A 21,999-nucleotide genomic window follows, 5' to 3' on the forward strand; every position below is an offset into this window, starting at 1 on the left:
TATATTTCTACATGTTTAACAAAACTGGAAGCGTTTTAATCAGTTTGTGGTCCATCAAATATGCCAGCAATAGTTATTTTAGGAAAGTACCCTGCACATAAGTTGCAATACATTTTCAAAACTTATATTAAATCACCTTAGCAAAATCACAATTTACAATTGTTGTGTCATTGATTGCAGTTTCTGCCAATATGGAAGCACTTTAGTTTATGAAGGCCATGATTGGATTAACTCACAAGTAGTCTTTAGTGAGGAGACACTGATACCATTACACCAAATGCATTTATGTAAAAACTGTTAAATTGATTATACTCAATATGTGATAAGCCAAACTGGTAAATAAAATCAAATTGAAAATCCAGGGAATCAAACTCTAGAAGAAACTATATTACCATTAAGCACTTTTGATAACATTATTATTGCTATTATTCTTCCAATTATTATTACCCTTTTTTTATACAAATTCTTACTATCTTATTCTTTAATTATTTTTTTAAACTAAAATAATTATTTATAATAAAAATTATCTAATAAATAAATAAATAATATCTATAATAAAATTACAGAAATTGTTTAAGATTTTTATAATTATTTTTTATAATTTAATAATATTCCTTTATTTTATCATCATAACAAAAGTGGATACATATACACGTAAACGTAATGCATGTGTTTCCAATAATATATTATTATTCTTATTATTATTATTATAAATAAAATAATAATAAAAATAATGTTCACTAGTATATGGTACAGTGATAATATAATTTTCTTTATCATCTTAGACTTAAATTTTTCTTTATTAAGAATTATAATTGTTAAACTTTATCTTTTATTTTAGTCTTTAGAATTTTAAAAAATAAGTGAAATTCGTTCTTCATCATAGCTTTCATTAATATTTAATATTTTTGTTGACGGGGAAAATGGGTATCATATAGTATTTGTGACAACCACTTGATATCAAAGACTAAAATCAGAGCTTTAAAATAGAAGAGAAATCATGGTTTTAAAAGTGGAAGGACTAAAGCTAATCTTTTATCAATTTTTTCAATAGAAAGAATACATTTTATTTAATTAATGAAAAAAGAGACATTCTGTATTTTTATATTTTTAAAAAATAAAAGATAAAAAAGGAATGATGGTAATTAAAATAAATATTTGATAGTTTGTAGTGAGTTAGAACTATATAGCATAAACACTTATATGATACGACACAGACATATTTAATATGTATAATTTCTAAAATGTAGGACATGGAAATATGGATGTATATATTATATAATTATAAATTATATAAATTGACAATGAAGATTTATGTGTACAAGTATGTTTCAATTTTTGTTAACAGAAAAATGTTTTTCATTGTTGGTTTAAAATGATTTGTTTTTTATTTTTATAATCGTAATAAAAATTTATATAATAAATTTAAGTTTTTAAAAAATTAATGTATTTTTTTTAAATTGTGTAAGAATTGTGTTAAAATTATCAAAAATTCAATAAATATTTTTTGAATTGGACATTTCAATGATAAGTGTTCAAACAAGTATCCTCATGTCATGTCCGATACACGTATTTGACAATATATCCAAGAGAAGTGTCTCGGATTGAAGGAAGTAAATAATTTGAAATGTGTAAATAAGATTATATGAGAGAAACAATAATAGTAATTACAAAACTAATATATGATCTGAGAAAGAATGATTAAATCAAAATAACTATAAAATGTACAACGGATGGAATCCGGGTGAATTTGCCATCGTGCCCAGAACGGAACCTTCGCCAAGGCCTCTTAGGTGTTCGCATCAAGGTCACTGAGAAGAATTCCCTGAAACGACGATTCCAAATAAATGCCGTTTCCTCTGTCACTTCTCATGTCTCAGACTCGTCGCTTAGATGTAGATTTTCACTGACACCGCCTCGTATTGACTTCCCCAAAATCCCAAGCAACAACGACCTCCAAAAATGCGTTGCTCGATGGCGTTCGCCGGTTTATGCCTAGGTGTGTCTGTCCTTCTCGTCACGCCGTTATCTCTGTCTCGTTAAAACCAATGTCGTTTTTACTTCGCTTTATTTCAGGCGTGCTTTTGCAGATACCATGGATGGCTTCAGTTTCGATGCCGACTTCCAACTGCTACGCTTTCGACAATTCAAGTCGCATTTTTGATTTCGTATCCTTCGTTTCCACACGCTCTACGTGTTATGCGCTTTATCGAGGATTGCATTTTGATATTCATAATCCTAATTGTGTAGTGGTTCGTTTATTTAGGTTTTAGTATAATGATGACTCGGTTAGTTATGCTTTTTGTTTTTGCTTAACTGGTTAATTAGAGTGGCTGGAGTGGTTACCTTTTCGAGTATGATCAAAAGGTAATGCTCTCTGACTGTTGTTTTTGTCTTTATGAATGATCTTGTTCATGTGTTCAATTTAGGCCTTGGCATGCTGCTGAGTTTTTCACTGTGTTGATGCAGCAAGGCTCTGACCTGGCCGTACGATTCTGCAAAGATGTGGAGAGTAGATCACAAACGGTAGTGCATGTCACCTTGTTTTCATTATCTATGCTCTAATTCTTCCTCTTTCCCTCTTGTGGGTAGAGTAGTTTTTGTGTTATTATCGGAGGAAGAGTTTGCTCGTTCTTTTGCATCTAAATGTATAATTGACTTCCAAACACTTAAATTCGGTTGAGCTGCAGAAATTTTGGATCTTATATCTGACCAAGAGTAACATAAAATTTCAATTGGGTCACTGATGTCATGTATGTGATGAACAGCAATTATTGTTGGGACCTTGGTTTTCTTGTTGTTTATCTTTTTTCAGACTCTACCTTTGGAGGCATGCTTATCTTCTTTGGTGTATTATATATTTTAACCTCATTACCTGATGGCCAAAACTATCCAGGGATATGTTGATTTTGGACGATTTGATAGATTCAACTACTTTGTTGCTGGTTCTGGCCAATCTGACTTTATACAAGTAAGATTCTTCTGTCTATTCTATATTTTGAATTTTGGGTGAACAAAATAAAAGCCACGAGTGAGGATACATATTAGAAAACTAGGTCCTCGGGGAAGGTGTTAAGTGGGGAGAAAGCTAGAGACATGATGAAATCTTGTGTTTTATACACGGTTGCCAGTGGAGTGTAATTGTTACCCTAATTGATGCAACATCCTTTGCGGTTAGAGATTAGCAGGTACTAATGTAAGTGCATAGGAAGACTTTTATGACATATAAACTAAAAAATGTACTATTTCAAGATATTTTACATACTGCTCTCTGACCACATCCTTTTTTTAATACTGTCTCCCCTGCTTTCTAAGTCATTTTCACTATGTGTAGGAGTTTTATAGTGGTGATCTTATGGGTTGTGAACAAAGTTATGACAAAATGGGACGAACAGCCCAGGTTGGTGCAATTCTGAAATTTCCATTTATTTTTAAATCAAGTAATCAACTAGCATACGACTTTATCTCATGAATAGAGAGGGTTATCTCATGAATAAAGGGGGTATGACCAAGCACAAGTTCCTAGATAGTAATTGTGATGGAATCTAGAACTATGTTAATTATCAAGTATAGAGACACGATATGTGCCCATAGGCTAAGGATATATATGCCAAGATTAGCTGATAAGCTAGTTTAAAACTTCTAAGCTAAGCTAGATTAAAGCATATAAATTGCTAGATTAAAACTTAAAACTTTTAAATTAGCATATTGAATTAAACGTGTTTGAGAAATTTTGTTGTTGAAGTAGCTTATATAATGTCAAAATGAAATACAGGACATATTTATATGGATTATATTTTTTGTTTTGTAGAAAAAAATATGTTTAGGTAGTTTCAGATTTTCTGTCAATTTACTTTTCTTATTAGTTTTTTAATGGTTAAATAATTTATTAAAAAATTAAAATAAATACTGTAATTACTATAATGAAGAGTAGTATGTGTTATGAAATATGTGGGAGTTAAAAACATTGGAGAGATTTCCATTAATGGGCTACAAGGGAATTACATAAGTGCGTTAACATCGCATTCAACTAAAAAATCTTAAGACATTAGGTGTATGTCACCTTCACGCCTAATTTTGCTCAACTTGTTCCTTTCTACCCCAATTTTAAACTTCTTTGCTCACACACTTGCTATTCCAACAATCTTCCTCTCAAGAGTGGGTCTCTTTCATATGGTATGCTCTCCCTCAAGTACAAGTTGTATTTGTTTCATCTACAAGTTTTAGAAAAGGCGACACTACTTGTACTGGTACTATCTTTATCTACTATTAATGGGACATGCCGTCTGACTTTGAACAATTCCCAGGAAGGTTTTGAAGTTTTATGGATTCACTACGTTGTACTTCAGTACTTGTATTAATTGATCACTTGATTGCTCCAAAGATTTCGATACCACATCTTATTAAATATAAAGTGGGATATAACATTGAGGAAACCTTCTTCAACAAGCTAGAAGAGAATTACACAAGTAAACTTAATACTACATTTAACATAAAATTCTAAGTCATGTCCTTCTTTCTTATATGTTACTCAACTTGTTTACTTTTACCCAATGGAGGACTTCTTCATTCACAATTTCTATTCCAACAATATGAAGAAACCCCCCTAAATAAACTAGTGTATTAAATAGTAGTTATGTATATTGTTAAAAAAAAAAGAGGGTAAAAAAGGAAGTGCAACTAAACAACAAGAATAAAACTGGAAAAAGAAAATTACAATCTTGTAAGCTGTCTGCTAGTGAGATAAGCTTGGCGTACCAAATACCTTAATTTGGTAAGACATGCTAAACACTTCACGTTTTTGGTTCATTACTGTAAGAAGTATGTACTTCTTTAGCATAGTGGTTGCATTGCATCGTATTATGTGGTGTATTAACCTTTCACAATTTACATTCATGTCTTGCAGGTTAATATCGTATGTGGGAGTTGTTTGAATGGACAATGTAAAGGTATGAACATATTTTGAGATATTAGTTAGTACTAGCAATGATCCAACCTGATTCCTTTCCACTCAGTTTCCTTTTTTTTTTCTGGTGAACTACCTTTATGGGCTGTTTAGAAGCACAAGTAATTGAAATGTACAGGATAAACAAAATTCTGATAAATTGAGGAAAAAACCAGGGGGATAATAACAAATCGTTGAGAGATCTGTGTAAAGCAGAATTTCTCCATGATGTTGGTCATAAACTGCCGTGGTGCCACATTGAAAAGACTTTTGCTAGTTTAAATTCTGTTTCAGGTAGCACATCACATATGTTTTTTTTTGTTTTTTCCTATTGCAGGTCGTCCTGGATGCATATGTAATGTCACATATGAATCAAACTGCAGGTTTGTCATTGTAAAATTCAGATGTCAAACTTTCATTTGGTTTTTATCAATTTAGTATTTCACTATGTTAACTTGTGAGTCACATTAAAGAATGTGCTTTACAAGAATCTGTATAGGCTAATTATTGATAAATGGACTATTAATTACAAGAATTATTCTCCACAACAGGAGGTATGTTAAGATGTTTCACATGGTTAGGAATATGTCCATAGTCCTCCTTGTCTGAGTAAGTCTTGGGGCAATTCTCTTCTTTGAGCTAACTTTTAGAGTTCAGTTAGACCCAGTCCATGGTTGTTAATAGCCTTGGTCAGCACTTGGTTCTTGCTGCCTCATAGAGCTAATGTTTAGGAGTTATTGTCCATAATTATACTGATTTGTAATGATACTAGATATATTAATACCAGATTACCTTGTGTGCAATCAATACAGTTTCCTTCAGTTCTTGAATGTGAAAAGGGAAAGAAATTGTGTGAATAGAAATATTTTTACTAAACTAATTACTTTAGAACTGATATTAGTCCATATCATGATGTATGCCTTTCAGAAATAATGTATGCTTTTCATTACTGTTCTTGATTTCCTATGTTAGTTGTTAAAATATGATTTGAATGTGTAAAAAATCACGTCAACCTTGATGTCTTTCAGAGTTTTAGTGGACCTTGCAATACCATGTGATAAACCAGGCCCTCAAGTATTTCAAGGCTTCACTGTTGGTTTTCATCCAAGATCATGGGAACTTGTGAGCAGTTTCTACCACTTACACTATGTTTGCTTGAAGAAAATATGCATAATACCTGGAATTAAATTAGAGGGAACTCTCATTTCAGTCCTCACGAGAACATTGGAACATCAATTTACTAAAAAAAAAAAAATAGTGACATCAAAGTAGTCTTATATGATAAATTTTGGTCATTGAGGCAGAGACAAGATTTAATATTTTGCAAGAACTTTAATTTTTCTGATCTGTCTTAATATGGAACCAGGCCCAAAGAACATACAGTATGATACAAGAATGCCGAGTAATTTGAGAGTCTCGGCCCTCTCCCTCACTTCCCAAATTGTACAATACCCCCTCAACCCTCTTCCCAATTCTATTTATTTTACAAGCAACTAATTGACCTCTGCCCCACCCTACTAAAAAACTTCTGTTAATTGATTATTTCCAGTGAAACTTACCCACTAAGGGTTCTGATCCTCTACAGCTGCTTGTTCCTTCTCACATGAATCCTCTTAATAGGAGTTCTATTCCTATCATAGTGCCTGGTAGACAAGTAGGAACAGAAACAGAACATAACATTTTTTTAACACAAAAGGCATGCAAAAAGCATCACAATAGAGACAGGCATCCCAACATTCTACTACCAATCATTTGCAGCAGACCAAACAATATTTAGAAAAGGAAAATCAGAGAACAGAAATACATTTGGAGAACAAAACATAACATATATATACTTATTGTATTTATAAAATAGAACAGTACAGAACATAGAAATTAAAAATTGGGACAATTTGGTCCCATTGAAAAGGGTAGATCAACTAAGAATAAAACATACTCATTCTGTTCATTTTTTTAATTATCAAGTGTACTGTGTCTCTCTTTCTGGTCACACGCTGGCTCCTCTTTATCATATTCTGGCATGCCACCCATCTTTTATCATCACGTTCTCTTCTCTGAGGTGTATCAGTTTCCAATTACTTTTTTTGGATATTTCACGTTATTCATTTAATTTGTCTGCACTCAAGAACACATTACCCAATTATTGTCTTCTGAATTTTGTTTCTCGTTCTCCTTATCTTCTATTTGTTGTCATCTCCATTTTCTAGTATAGTCTACTGATTTGTTTCATGTTTCACATTTTCGTATATGTGTTGCTTCAAATATTATTTTAATAACCAACAGCATTTTGAGATAATTTGGAATTTTCATAATATTAATAATTTTTGTACGAAGTAAAAAATATTAATAAATTTTACAATTATAATAGAATGATATATGGAAAAAGTCCCATTTTCATTTTCTTAATACTAGACCAAAGGACTGGTATGTATGTAATTGAAGTTGATGTTCTATTTTTAACTAGTGTCCAATGCAAAATAGAACACGTGATCTTGTTCAATTCTGAAGATTCCTAACACAATATGCAGTACATTATGGTCTTTTGTTCTATTCTGTTATTCTATGTTTTTTGCCAGTTAAATGCAACTTGAATAATTTCAATTTGGTCCCCGTTTGTACAGAAGCTTTTAGACATTATTTTTTATAAATAGTAGACTGTTTTGATGTTAAAAACCATTTGAAGGGCCAAGCCAAATTAATATAATGCCAAAATGAAATGTATATTTACAAGACTGAATTTAGTATTATAAATCTACATACAATTTTATAATACTAAATTATCTATTAAATTGAATTATAATACTGAATTTTATTTTTTTATGAAATTGTAGGTTTATAATGGCTTGACCCAAATCGGTTTTGAGAAAGTCCACCATGATTTTAGGTCAGGATTGCTGCTGCTATGCTATCACTTCTTTTAGTTAATCATTGACATTTTATTCTTCTGTTATCAGCGGTAGTGTTTCATTTACCCAAGCTTTCCTTCAATTATTACAAATATGTTATGTTTTCTTTTTACAGATTTCATACAGGGCAAACTCAGATAGTCCTGTTTATGACTGCGGTTGCTTCACTTTCTTCCCTGGTTCAAAAGCCTAGTTTAAAGGTACATTTTTTTTATTGAATTAATCTCTGGCGTACTGTTTTTTTTTGCTTTCATCAAGGCACTGGGGACATGACAATTGTTAACTGCTGCTAATTAGGTAAATCCAGATAAGGGCCTGGAAATTAAATTGTCTGGATCTGCTGACAAAGGGAAGCCTCCTACAACTTTGTCACCTTCAATGTTGATTGTTGATTGGAGATGTATGGTCCCACTTATTGTATGATCATCAGTTTCCTGCTGAGTTACATTCGATAAAACTTTAATGTTTCAACTTTTTCCAGGTGAGGTGGCCCGTGATACCCCATATGAAGTTAATATCACAATCCCAGTTGAGGGTTATCAGCCAATTCAATTTGTGCTTACAAAAACATGTGGTGAGTGATACTAAGTACTGGGCTAGAAAATTTAAATTCTACTGTTATTGCTCTTGTTCTTTATATGCATTTAATTAATATGAAGACTGAACAAGTATGGTAATTATGCCTATTATGGTATTTAACTTTAATGGTTTAGTTACTCATTTAGTCCCTATAGTCGTCTAAACTTTAATTTTGGTCCTTATATTATACTTAAAAATGATTCATTTTAATCCTTACTAGTAATATTTTAATCCATTTTCATCCCTATACATATTAATTTTAATTTATTCTAGTCCTTATACTCTAAAATGCGTAAGGACTAAAAGAGACTTAAGATAGTATGTATAAGGACTAAAAATGATGATTTTTAAGTGTTAGGGACTAAAAGGTCATGTTTGTTCAATTTTACATAATTTTCCTTTTTCTTTCAACTATCATTTCTGTTGAATGAATGGCCAGTTCTGTTGATTGTTGCAGATTATACACAGGACCCAGGGGGTGGTCGCACAAGAGGATGGGCAATATTTGGAGTGCTTTCTTGCATGTATAGAAACTCTCTTATATTTAATTCGTATTCGATTATGCAAAATAACAGAATTAAACCTGAAATTAGGGGCTGAATATTGTAGTAGTAATAAATGACTTGAAACGATTTCTTGTTGTCATCTTATACACATTCCAATGTTTTATTATTCTTTTTTATTTATGTTCAGTTTATGGTAACATTTTATTGGGCAGATTTTTTGTCTCTTCAACACTCTTCTGTTGTGGAGGGTTCATTTACAAGACGAAAGTGGGACGGCAGGTCAGTATTTTTCTTTCACTTGCAAGTTGCAAGCCTAAGACATAATGTCCTTGTTCCTCAGTGTTCTGTGACTTCATTGCTTATATCACCACTTACATCTTGAATATCTGACATGTTAACCTTTTGCAGCGTGGAATTGATGCTTTGCCTGGCATGACTATCCTTTCTGCGTGCTTAGAGACAGTGAGTTCTGAGCTACTTGCCAATTTTTATTGGAACTGTTGACTAATAATTTTTTAATTCTGAACTTGATTATATATTGGGTATATGTTAAGAGTCAGCAAATTACTCTTATTAGGTCTTGAGCTTGATTAAACTAACGACATCACTCCCTTAAATTGCTATACCATGAGCTTGAGGATACTGGTTAAGCAATTGAAAGTTAAAAGTTTAAAAACTTCCTATTAATTAGTAAGTGCCCATAAGATGGTTGTTAGCAAGACCTAAGAAAATACTCCCCTGTTCTCTTCATTAATGGCAAAGTTATGTTTAAGCTTCACTTAAAAAAATGAGATTTTTATTTTGAAAACATTTAAATATGCAGAAGTGCGGGTATTGAATACATCACCAAAGGCATTAAATATTATAGTAACTAGAAAAACGGAAGCTTCAGACACATTTTATTTCTGGGTAAATTTGTTGTGTCTCACTATAAAACTTAGATACACTGAGTGTGACCCACATAAAATTTACCTAATAATAGATAATGTGCAAGCTTGTGTTGCCAGCATTGCTGTTGATATATTTTTAGACGTATCATGGGTTTGATATTGTTCCTAAATTTTGTACTTTCCTATCTTTTTTCAAACTAACAAAAATGAAATGCCGTAAGACTGCACAGCAAAGATCAATATTGCAGTTTGCAAGTTTGTTTAGCAGGATTGCCTACTTCATTTGCATATCTGACATTTGTTGATGTGTCACGAAAATAGGTTAGTGGAGTTGGGCATAGCTACTCACGCCCAGAAGAAGTCAATAGTGCCTTCGGCAGTGAAGCCTCCTGGGAACGTTCTCCTGGTCCTTCACAAGGTGCATGGAAACCTTCAGAAAGAAAATATGGTGCCATTTGAAAGTGTACCGTCATTCATTTTTGTTTTATTTACTAACAATCTGCCACCATGTTGTCTACTTTTTGGGAATTTCTTCTGCCAAATATGTTGTTTGGATCAACTCATTGGAAGGGTTTTGAAAACCCTCTCTGATGTTTTCTTGTAAACATAAATTCACAGATAGAAGAAAGGAAAGGGTAGTTATAGTATGAACCTAGTTGCTAAATTCCATTTAATGAATCTTATAGAAATTTTGATAGGATTCTATCGTTTTTGTTTGATTCCATATTTAAAAAAAATTAAATGTGTTTTTGGTTTATTTTAAATAAATAATTGTAATTTCTGTCAACTTAATTTTTTTTTGAATATGAACTATTATTTCTTAAAAGTTAATTTAAGCCAAGCATGCGCATAGTGGGATGGTCCTTGAATGTGGTTAATGATTTTGTTGATTTGCAAATCATGTTGCTCAAACTAATTGAAATATCGAGTATGTAATGTTTCAAATTAGTACTAATAATTGTGAAACTAGTGGAAGCAAATTGACTTTATGTTATTGATGATCGATCTGGAGCAAAAGATAAATGAGTTACGGATGTTGATTTTCAACACCATTTACAACACACCATTCTGGATATGAAAATTCAGAATTCATAACTCACTTGTGGATATGAAAATCTAGAATTCATAACTTAATGAAAAGGATTTTTCAGATATTGAAATACGGAGTATATAACAATCACTTCTGAATTTCTGTATTCGTAAGCAAAATGAAACCAATGACAATGTTGAGTTTTAAATTTTTTGTTGAGTGCATGTCCTAAAAGATATGGTGAAGGAGAAGTTGCCTAGAAGCTTTTCAGTGTGTTTGGATCCATTCAAATACTGTTTACACTACCGAAAAGAAAAAATATGGTGAAAATCAATACTTTAAGAAATGCAAAAACACAAAAAAAACCTAAATATTAGCTTCAAGTTTCGGGTTATTGAGAGTATATTTGTAAAGAAAGTATATGTTTTAGTTGGATTAAGGTGGAAATGGAAAAGAAGGGAAGGAGAAAAAAAGAGAGTGAAAAATGAGATTGTTTTCTTGAGATAAAAAGAGTGAAGAGTTTGTAATATAAGTGATTGGGGGTATTATAATATTTTTTTTGTATTATATTTAAAAAATAATTTATAAAATAAACTTTTAAAATTAATTTGACATAAAAATAAATTTTAAATTACAAAAATATTATCAAATCTTAAAGATAAAAATTTTTATACGTTTAAATAATAACATATTAAAATATCAAGTTATAAAATATAAAATTCATTATTATTTTTTAATTATTTATTTTATTACAATATAAAAACATATACATTGATAAAATATCCAAATTATTTTATTTATTATTTAAATTATTTATTTTATAAAAACACATACAAATAAATATTAATAATATCATTACTAAAATAATAATAAATTATGTAAAGTTAAATAATAATACTAAAATATTTATATAGATAATCGATTATGATTTCTAAACGAGTAAACTTTGGCGGCTTAACCTCCCTAATTAAGTTGGGTTATATAAAAATATTCAAGGTTTATTCAGATGTTTTTAATTTTATTCCAATTTTTAGAGTGTCATATTCATACACAACAACTGAATTTTCCAAATTATAAACAATTCAAAAGCGGGATCCGTTTAATTTATTGATTTTATGATTTGTAGATTGTAGCGTTTTAGATAAAAATAAAAAGTTAAATAAGTTATCAGGGAAAACAATATTTAGTTTAATAAATTTTTGTTTCATAAATATTATTTTTTTATATTTTAGTTTAATAATCTTTATCTTAACAAATAAAAGGAAAATATATTTTTTTTCATTTTACGGACTGAATACAAACATTAAAGAAAATACCATTTGTTTTGCCAATAAGACTTATTCAACTTATTAAAATAGTATATAGTTTCTTCTCTCACAGCATGTTAGGTGAAAATACGATTTTATCAGTAATCCTAAATTTCTACTTTCTTCACATTCTTCAGCATTAGCAGCAGCCTTAACCATTCCCTTCGCATAATTTTAGATGAATTTGATTTGACAACTGTAGGTGAAGTTATTGAATGATATGATAAAAGACAGAAAGAGAGTGACACAGTTGGAGCTAACACAATTTTTAATCCAAACCTATTATTTATTCTCTTCAATGCTCATAAGGCTAACATTTATATTCAGAATGCTAAAACAAAAGGAATGAGTTGAAAATATTATATATATATTGTGCAAAAATAGTTGGTATCCAACCATACCTGTTCCATCACCACATCTTATCACAAATTTATCTTTTATTACCTTATTACTTTTCTTTACTTATTCCTATAAACATATCAAAACACAGATACATAATAATTAAACTCTTGTTCAAGGTTTTCAAGTCAAAAGGCATCCACATCCACTAGAGCAGTTTCAATATATTTCTCACTGGGGTTAACTCATTAACTGACTTATTAGATTATAACTATTTACTATAATTAACTATTGAAGTTTTCTATATACAAATGGAACATGATAAAAGTAAAAATATTTATATGACTCTTTTATGTAAATTTCTTAGATAAATCTATTTTAAGATAATTATATTTTGTAATTAACTTTAAACTCTTGTGGTTTTCATTTATAGATAAATTATTTTAATAGTATTTTTAGTTTCCATTGTTATATATATATATATATATTATATTGTATTTTTAAATATTTTCAACATAATTTACAATAAAATTAAAACAGCATACACTTAACTTATTAGTGTCTTGTGTTGATTAATGTAGTGGTTACAAAATTATGAATGTTAGTGTCGACGCCATACTATTTAAAGTTCAAACATGGGTCAATTATCTAAAAATCATTCAACTGACATGATTAAAGTGATTCTCAAGACCTAACAAACATCCCTTATAATATAATTAACATAATTATAGTACGAGATGTTATCATAATATTCAGATTAACCTGATGAATCACCATTCAAGCTTAGAATCAGAGGTCTATTACGACGCTATAAATATGCACTCCACCAAGACAAATGTAAACATCTATTACAATAATTAATACTCCAATCACCAAATATCGAATCCTAATTTGAGTGTCGGAGTACATTTACAAATATTTCATCTCGGACCGCGATCGATGATCACAATTGAAGATTATAACCACCCGTAATTATTTAAAAAGATGACTTTTTTCCTATCAAGAACAGTGAAATATAACGTTTAAACAAAAAGAACAAATAATGTATAAATAATACTGTGGTTAAAATCAATAGTGTAACTTAAAAAAATAACCCTAAAAATATTAACGAAAGAAAAGTAAATCTATAATTTATCGATAAACATACATCAGTGAAGCAACGAAATTAAGATAAACAAAATCTATCTTATGTGAGAAAGTTAATAAGAAAAATTAATAAATATTTTTTTGTAATATAGAAAAACTTGAAATGAAGTATATTAGAAAGTCAACTGATTAGGTGAGTCAAGTTTAATTAATTTTTATGGCGTGCCATGAGACACAGATCATAACCTGCAGATTGACCAAGCTGCCATCTGATATTGTCGTATACATTTGGAAGCTCTACATGACTGAGGTAGCTTGGTCCTGCTAAATCATCTTTATTTTAGTTGTTGATTAAACACCAATTAGTCTTTGACCTTAAGGAAATTGTTCTATAAAATTTACAAGCTTATAACAAGCACTTTCCAATAAACAAAAGTTAATCTTAAAATTACCATTAGGTTTGATCTTCCTTGTCTAATGTAAAGCAAAAGATTGGGTATGTGAAATAACAAAGAATCGTCACAGGTCTTGAAATAAGATATACCACCAGTTAGGTATAATCAAACATGACTTTAACTGCAAGAATACGTTAACATTGCCGAAGGAATAGGGTCCAATTTCGGCTATTTCTATGTCAAGCATGTTTGCTTTTTCCTATAATATTATGTTACCTTAGATCTTAAACTTCAAACCATTTGTTTACACAATGATAGGTTCAAGTGATTACTAAGCATGCCAACTACAAACTCTCACGTGCTCCTTACAATACTACATCATTAATCCAATAAAAACGTGATATATGTAATGTGGCAGTACATTATAATGCTCCCAGACTATAATTTCCAAAGGGTATTTCTAACTCCACCTTCAATAACCTGTTACATGACATAAATGCATAACACCAAACCCTCATGTTGAAGTTATGATATTATAAATTTTGACAATATTTGAATCGTTCAGACACTAGTTGAGTTATTTTATTGAAAAGCTTACTAACTACATTCTTTTCTCTCTCGTCTATGAGGATATGAAAATTGGTTAGCTACTACCAACTCCAACTTTTTCCGTTCCTTCCTCCAATCTCTTTTGTAATGCAGTAATTTTCCATCATCTTTCTTTTCTATAAATACCATTCCCCATCACAGCACCATGCAATGCAACCGAGTTTGACAGCTTAATTCTCTTCAACCACTTTCTATCTTTATTGTAACTTGAAGTGATATTGAAATAAACAACAATGGCCACTTCCATGAGCTTTTTCTTGCTTCTTTCTTTGCTAGCCTTTGCTCCCTTGTGCCTCTGTAACTATTACCAAGAGGGTTACCTCTACCCTCAGTTTTATGACTATTCATGCCCACAAGCTCAGCATATCGTCAAGTCCATCCTTGCAACGTATGTTGAACAGCAACCCCGACTTGCAGCTTCTATTCTCAGGCTTCATTTCCATGATTGCTTTGTCAAGGTCTTTCCCTTCTATTTTTTGTAACCAAAACTTAGTTATGTATAGCAAACACACATCATATCATTAGCGTTTATTAGTATCATCATAACTATATGATGTTAGTAGTTCTTAATCCTATAGTTAAATTATTATTTGATGTTAGTGCTTATATATAAGTCTCATTAAACATATACATGTGTAGTTATTTTATGTTATATGTATATATATCCAGATGCATTTTCAAATTCTTAATGCAAGGCTAATGTTGCAGGGTTGTGATGCTTCATTGCTGTTAGATAGCAGTGGAAGCATCATCAGTGAAAAGGGATCAAATCCCAACCGTAATTCAGCCAGAGGATTTGAAGTCATTGATGCAATTAAAGCTGCATTAGAGAGAGAATGCCCTTCTACAGTTTCTTGTGCTGACATCTTGACTCTAGCTGCAAGAGATTCAGTTGTTCTTGTAAGTACTTCACAAACCGCTCTCATGTTGATTTGGTTTCAGAAAAAAATGTTGTTTTTATTTTTTCTTTTAATTACAAAAATTTCATTTCCTATTTTTAAAATTTTGTACAAGAAATACCTGACTTTCCCATTTTTATCAAGCCTGATTCACTGTCCCTTTCATACATGTACAGAGTGGTGGACCAAGTTGGGAAGTACCTTTAGGCAGAAGGGACTCTAGAGATGCAAGCATAAGTGGCTCCAACAACAACATTCCAGCCCCAAACAACACATTCCAGACCATCCTAACAAAATTCAAGCTTCAGGGGCTTCACCTTGTTGATCTAGTTGCTCTATCTGGTATACTCCTTAAACTCAAACTTGCATGTTTCTACTCTTTCTGCTCAAATTTGTACATATAGGTAAATTTTGATAGGCACAATGAGATAAGACTTTATTGTTGATGTGCTCTTATCCCCATGTCACCATGCACCAATCTGAGTCAAAGTTATCTTATATGTTTCCTATTCTAAACAAGTTTTATGCAATTGGTATAGGGAGCCATACTATAGGAAATGCCAGATGCACCACCTTCAGGCAAAGACTCTATAGCCAAATCAGTGGCCATGGCAAGCCAGAATCCGCTCTTGACCAATACTATGCTACTGCATTGCGCAATAGGTGTCCAAGATCTGGGGGTGATCAGAACCTGTTCTTCCTAGACTATGCCACCCCATATAAATTTGACAACACCTACTTCAAGAACCTTTTGGCTTACAAGGGTCTCTTGAGTTCTGATCAAATCCTTCTCACAACACAAGAATCAGCTGCACTAGTGCAGTCCTATGCTGAAAATAATGACATTTTCCTTGAACAATTCGCCAAGTCCATGATCAAGATGGGAAACATATCTCCTTTGACAAATTCCAGGGGAGAGATCAGAGAGAACTGCCGGCATATCAACGCTTGAAGAAGCAATATCATTGCCAGATATTATAAAACATAGTATAATCATGCATGTGTGACAACATTTAATTTATGTTTGTTTGTGCTTAAATAATAAAGTTGAATTCATCATGACCCCTTTGTCAGTGTGTTTCCACAGGGGTTAGGCTTTTTTGTATCACTTTTGTGTGTGTCACAAAATTTGTGTATTCCAATTTATCTCTAATGAAGGTATTATTTTTAGGTACTCGCTGTTTGTGAAGAGAAATCAAACTGCTGCATTGTAATCATGTTTAAATTTTAGTTCTTCTGCATAATTTCATAAAGTTTTAATTAAGTTTTACATATTTTTAAAATTTAAAGTTGTATTTGCTGATTTTAATTTTTTATTAGTTATTAAAATGTGACACTGTTAACTTTCATTAATTAAGATCTTATTTTCAATGTAATTACTTTTAATACTTTTTCCTTAAGAGTATTTTCGTCTTTCTCCACCATGGAGGGTGCATATGGGAAACCATGGAGTGCATGAAGAAGGAAAGGCAATTTCTTCCTGCACCCCTACATTTTTCTTCCTGCACTCCCACAAAGTTGCGCAAAGATAAAACTGTCCCTATATAAACTATACATTTATTTTTTTTTGTATTCCGGATTATGAAATCCGGTAAATTTTCGGATTGATGCTTCCGGTAAATTTTCGGATTGGTGCATCTGGTAATCTCCCAGATTGATGCTTCCGGTAGTAAATGAATGATAGTGTTAATACAAAATAAAAAATGCAAAACATCAATAATTGAAAAAATCATTCCGGATCCGCCTATCCATAATTCAAAATATGCATTCCGGATTCAGAAATCCATAATTGAAAAAAATCATTATGGATCCATAAATCCGTAATAGAAATTAGGCTTCCGAATTCAGCAATCCGGAAATCAATAATTTATGCAAACTTTGTTTCTAGAACACCCCCTCATCCGGAATGCAACATGATTCACTTCCGGATTGATAAATCCGTAACACACTCCCAGATCCTGAAATTGTGGGGGTCAGTTTCGGAATTTACAAAATTGTGGGGTGCAGAAAAAAAATGTAGGAGTGCAGGAAGAAACTGCCGGAAACCAAACCGGCCCGGCCCGGCCCAAATTCGAGGGTGCTTATTCTATCACTTTCCATTTCAGTGTGAACGGAGGGGGCAAATTCGTAAATGAGATAAGCGTCGTTTTGGTGTAGGGTTTAGGCGGAAGACAGAGACCCTGTCACCACTCTCATCTCATCACACTCACTGACACCATTACGCTCCAACACCTTCTTCCATTCCCATATCCAATTCAATGCGATGTTGAGGAACAAAACTCACCACTAACTTTTTCTACAACCATTAACAATGAGCTTCTATTCCCGCTTCAAACACTTATCCCATCTCCTTCAAACCCTCACTCCACGTCAAAGCCCTCCCTTCGCTTCCGCACGGATCTCGATCTTACGCACCGCGCAACCCCAACCACGACCCTCCCACGCGCGCGGTTACTGCGGCGCGTCGCAGTCGCACGCTTCGGAGAATGTAGCAGCGATCGTGGACGAGGTGATGGGACTGACATTACTGGAAGTGATGGACCTGGTGGACGTGATGCGCGAAAAGCGCGGTGTCAACGAGCTCCCGATCATGATGCTGATGGTGCCGGGAATGGGGGTGCGGGGCGTGCCGAGGGGTGCGCCGAAGGCTGGCGGCGGCGGAGAGGGGGAAGAGGTGAAGGTGGCGGAGAAGACGGCGTTTGATTTGAAGCTTGAGGGTTTCGATGCGGCGGGGAAGATCAAGGTGATTAAGGAGGTGAGGACCTTCACGAGTTTGGGGTTGAAGGAAGCGAAGGATTTGGTGGAGAAGGTGCCTGCGGTGTTGAAGAAAGGGGTCACGAAGGAAGAGGCTGAGAGTATCATTGCCAAGATGAAGGCGGTTGGCGCAAAGGTTTCCATGGAATAATGAGGTACGGAATGTTGCTGATTAGCTTTGTCTTGTAGGATCCTGTGTTTTGTTTAGGGTCGCTGGAGAGTGTACTTTCATGTTTGACATGTTGCTCGCGTGGTGTTCATAGTTTGGAAGTTTTTGACAACTATATTGCCACCATAATTGAGACCCCATCAGCCGCATTTGCAGTGATTTTGGTCATTTTCCCCGACATAGGTTGTTATTTAGTTCTCACAGTAGAGATTAGTTAGTATTTTTGTCATTAGCTACTAGTTCAATAAGCTCTAAATAGAGCATGTATCACTCTTACATTTTTTTTATTTCAATCAGCACAATGAGTTGATTTTTATGGAACTCTTATGCTTTTTGAGCACTACGGTTTTTTGGCCTCAGCAAGCTGGGTCTCGCGTGTCCGCTAATGCAGTTTAAAATCTTTTTGTCCACCAATTTATTAGTTGTGTTTCATGACATTTTGTTTTGGGGCTAGTGGGTTACTAGAGATTCCATTATTCAATAAAGAATTAGAAAGTTTTCGGCTTGTAAAATTATCGAAGGCTAAGTGGATCTTATGGTTGTTCTTTCCAAGCTGATGACGGATGTTGAAAATAAGAAGCTACATGAAGTAGCTTTTACCTGGATTTGGGAATTTGGGTTGATGACATTTGAAACTATCGCAAAACCAATCAGGCATAATACCTGAGTACGATGCTTATCTAGAGAACTTGTTTACATAAACTGAGTTATCTGCCTAGCTATTTGTCACCTACTTGTCACCTACGCTCGTTAGCTCAAATGGAATATCTATGTTTAATTGAACAATTAGAGCATGATAACATAGTGCTGAGGTGTGTTTGTTCCATGTTATGTAACATAATTCCTAGAAATGTGAACTTGGGAATATGACATTCCTGTGTTCGTCACAAGCTTTAAAGATATTTTTCTGGGCTTGTTGATTCAATTCCCATTGAAGTGTCATTCTCTTATTTGACTTTATTTCCCATGTCATGAGTACGGATGGGGATGTTGTTATCATATAACTATCCATAACATCTGGTAACTCTCATTTCCACACTCCCACTTCTTTTACTATAATTTAAATTATGAAAGAAATACTTCCATGAATATTAAATTCTAACCAAACATGTGTTTTAGTTAATCCAAGAAAAGCATTCTTGGGAATGTAATTACATATCCCGAAGCAAGCATCCTGAATGGATGTAAATAACTTGAAAGTAACTTAAGTAGTTTTTTTTAATGGTTGAGATTTGATGTAGTGAGTTATCTACATGGTCATTTGTAGGGATCAAAGAAAAAGTAATTTTGCCAGCAGTGATCCTAACAACAACCAAAGTTTCAAGCTCTTAGGTTCAATGTGATTAATTATCCCTCCTTGAGACAAATTACTGTACGTGATGAGCAAATGTTAATTGTCTGTTTTCTCATACACTGTAATGTTAAAAGGATTCTTGCAAATGGTGTGGATTTTATTTTAAAGATAAGAATAAGTGTTGGCAGGTTGAACTTCTATGAAATTATTAATAGACAACTAATGTTGCCTAGCGCAATGAATTATATATGGAAAACTGTGACAATAAAAAGTAAGATGTAAGTTGAATCAGCATGTATGTCCTGAAAATGGGAAATAGTGTTATACATATACCGTGTATAATTTGGTTTAAACGCTACCATAAGAGATTTTTGGCAATCTCAATTTCTAATTAGTATTTAATATTTGGACTTGCCTAGGAAAAGACAAGGTGACGTACAAAACATGGGGTAGAGTATTTTTTGCTTTGATCAAGTGTCGCAGCTTATTCCTCACACCCAAGTTATCGGCAGGTGATGGAATTCAATTAATGCCTTGTTACAATGCGAAACTGCTATGCCTTCTTGTATTTGAAAACTTTGCTAAGCACACTATGCTCCCACCTCATTGCCTTTTTTTATCATTTCTTAACCAATGTTGTAGAATTGGTTTATGACAAAGGGATCATTTTTGAACCAACATATACATGCTACTTGATGCTTAAGTTCTAGATCCAATTGGTTGTCAACTGAACTACCATAACCGCCCAATCATGTGTAGGACAACTGGAATTGTTATGTCCCGATTGCTATCTATTGGGTGTGTACGGTACTACAGTTTGTGGTATTGACTTTATTCTTTATCTCCTTTTATGAGGTTTTGATACATCTCTTCCACCTGTTGCTCTTATGCAATGTGCATATGCTGTGGGTCACAAGTTTTGATTGACTCTTGAAGGAAATTTTCTCCCCGATATAACGAGTTTTCCTATGTGCGAACTGCACTTCATTTTATGTTAAAACCTATCCTTGCATAGTTGCATGGGTAAATCAGTCTGAAAGCAGAATAGTTTATCAAGGAGGAAAGCTAAACAGTGAGAATGAGTTTGATAGTGTCTCTTATACGCAGCGGTTATCTTGAAAGACGCCGTCTCTAGACATTGGACTTCCAGTTCCAAGAGTGGTGCTGAGATTTGGACTTCCAGTTCAAGCTAACTTATGAGAGATGAACTTTATTTGCCGTATTAATAATAATTGTTTCTTCTGACGTATTGCTATCTTGAATTTTTAATTTCTTGCTAAGAAAGAAGCTTTCAATACACTTATGGGGTCAATGTCGTGTGCAGATCTTGGTTTACTGAAATAATTGTCTACATTTGGTCTTTATTTTGTGTTTCGACTAGTGTATGGAAACCTAACAGTGACTATCGAACAAAGTAACTTTTGTTTGAATACCTTTCGATTTTCAACCATTTGAGAGAATTGGACCTAAATATGGAACCAACGTTTGAGGATAGGCAAATTCTGTTGTATGGCCAAGCCTACATTTTTATTAATGCATTGGTAACTGTCAATTCCTAATTTTGCTTTAAGTGAAAGTCTAATTTATCTTAGGGGTATTTGGAATGCGAAATCATTTTCATTACTGAAATCACGTTTCTTGATAATTATATTTTTTGGGGATCAGGTTCCCCATAATTGTTGGAATATCTAAATTATTTCTGGGAATGAACATAATTTTACGGATAAAAAAGCTTTCTTTTTTCACGAGTTGAATTTTAACCCTCTCAAACGAGAGAATAGTTTAGTTAGAACTTGACTGAAAAATGACATATCAGAATTCTGAGTATGATTTTAAAAGTATCACACAGTAAAAAAGTTGAATGTTCTGAGGGTAATGTTTTGAAGAAACTTGTTTTGAAAAGTATCATACAAAAATTGTTGTGTTTGAAAACAAAAATTCTAGAGAAAGCTTTTAAAAGACAGACAATTATTTTTGTAAAGGTAAGTCTAAACGTGTATTAGACTGTAATTATATATTTCTAAGTTTATTTAAGGTGATCACGATTGGTTACCTATTAAGAATGTGTTAACAGTTTTTGCTTCTAGTTTTTGGTGGCGAGCTACATATTCTGTTTAGAATCTGAGCTTTTGCAAATGGGTATGGATAAATATACACTATACATACAGGAATTGAGCTTTTGCTTTGTATTTTATCTTGATAAATCTAATATAAAATAAGAATTTGAGATGTGAATCATTTGATTTTTCATCCAATGATTGACTCAAATGATTGAACATGTTAATGCAGGC

At 32.7% G+C, this 21,999-nt stretch overlaps 3 protein-coding genes across 6 annotated transcripts; all 3 read left to right on the top strand.

Annotated features, from left to right (window-relative positions):
• Positions 1-1,703: 1,703 nt before the first annotated feature.
• On the top strand, positions 1,704-10,500 carry LOC137808420 (uncharacterized). Of its 2 annotated transcripts, XM_068609519.1 has the most exons (17): positions 1,704-1,999; positions 2,077-2,168; positions 2,329-2,367; positions 2,470-2,526; positions 2,897-2,971; positions 3,335-3,400; positions 4,907-4,949; positions 5,283-5,328; positions 5,974-6,067; positions 7,777-7,829; positions 7,967-8,051; positions 8,149-8,251; positions 8,333-8,425; positions 8,888-8,954; positions 9,149-9,215; positions 9,345-9,398; positions 10,148-10,500. In XM_068609519.1, exons 1-17 carry the CDS (start codon positions 1,963-1,965, stop codon positions 10,283-10,285), a joined length of 1,209 nt encoding a protein of 402 aa, XP_068465620.1. In that variant the 5' UTR covers positions 1,704-1,962; the 3' UTR covers positions 10,286-10,500. The 2 variants fall into 2 exon arrangements, with proteins under 2 accessions (XP_068465620.1, XP_068465621.1); XM_068609520.1 differs by lacking the exons at positions 5,974-6,067; positions 7,777-7,829 and having other exon boundaries at positions 1,747-1,999.
• A 4,148-nt stretch (positions 10,501-14,648) lies between these two features.
• LOC137808421 (peroxidase 72-like) lies at positions 14,649-16,665 on the top strand. The gene is made up of 4 exons (XM_068609521.1): positions 14,649-15,050; positions 15,301-15,492; positions 15,668-15,833; positions 16,031-16,665. The coding sequence occupies exons 1-4, from the start codon at positions 14,826-14,828 to the stop codon at positions 16,441-16,443; spliced, it is 996 nt and encodes a 331-aa protein (XP_068465622.1). The 5' UTR covers positions 14,649-14,825; the 3' UTR covers positions 16,444-16,665.
• A 947-nt stretch (positions 16,666-17,612) lies between these two features.
• On the top strand, positions 17,613-20,957 carry LOC137808422 (uncharacterized). 3 transcript variants are annotated; one of them, XM_068609522.1, is made up of 2 exons: positions 17,613-18,400; positions 20,128-20,957. In XM_068609522.1, the coding sequence occupies exon 1, from the start codon at positions 17,803-17,805 to the stop codon at positions 18,394-18,396; it is 594 nt and encodes a 197-aa protein (XP_068465623.1). In that variant the 5' UTR covers positions 17,613-17,802; the 3' UTR covers positions 18,397-18,400; positions 20,128-20,957. The 3 variants fall into 3 exon arrangements, with proteins under 3 accessions (XP_068465623.1, XP_068465625.1, XP_068465624.1); XM_068609524.1 differs by having other exon boundaries at positions 20,816-20,957; XM_068609523.1 differs by lacking the exon at positions 20,128-20,957 and adding an exon at positions 19,682-19,999.
• The last annotated feature ends 1,042 nt before the right edge of the window (positions 20,958-21,999 follow it).

Source organism: Phaseolus vulgaris, chromosome 3, assembly GCF_000499845.2.
Source record: "Phaseolus vulgaris cultivar G19833 chromosome 3, P. vulgaris v2.0, whole genome shotgun sequence".
NCBI classification, from domain to species: domain Eukaryota; kingdom Viridiplantae; phylum Streptophyta; class Magnoliopsida; order Fabales; family Fabaceae; genus Phaseolus; species Phaseolus vulgaris.

Excerpts from the sequence above, each read along its gene's own strand:
- LOC137808422 (XM_068609522.1), top strand. The coding sequence starts at position 17,803 with ATGAGCTTCTATTCCCGCTTCAAACACTTATCCCATCTCCTTCAAACC.
- LOC137808420 (XM_068609519.1), top strand. The coding sequence starts at position 1,963 with ATGCGTTGCTCGATGGCGTTCGCCGGTTTATGCCTAG. Across the intron at positions 2,972-3,334 it reads GCCAATCTGACTTTATACAA|GAGTTTTATAGTGGTGATCT; the intron begins GTAAGATTCTTC and ends CACTATGTGTAG. Across the intron at positions 4,950-5,282 it reads TTTGAATGGACAATGTAAAG|GTCGTCCTGGATGCATATGT; the intron begins GTATGAACATAT and ends TTCCTATTGCAG.
- LOC137808421 (XM_068609521.1), top strand. The coding sequence starts at position 14,826 with ATGGCCACTTCCATGAGCTTTTTCTTGCTTCTTTCTTTGCTAGCCTTT. Across the intron at positions 15,051-15,300 it reads TCCATGATTGCTTTGTCAAG|GGTTGTGATGCTTCATTGCT; the intron begins GTCTTTCCCTTC and ends CTAATGTTGCAG. Across the intron at positions 15,834-16,030 it reads TGATCTAGTTGCTCTATCTG|GGAGCCATACTATAGGAAAT; the intron begins GTATACTCCTTA and ends CAATTGGTATAG.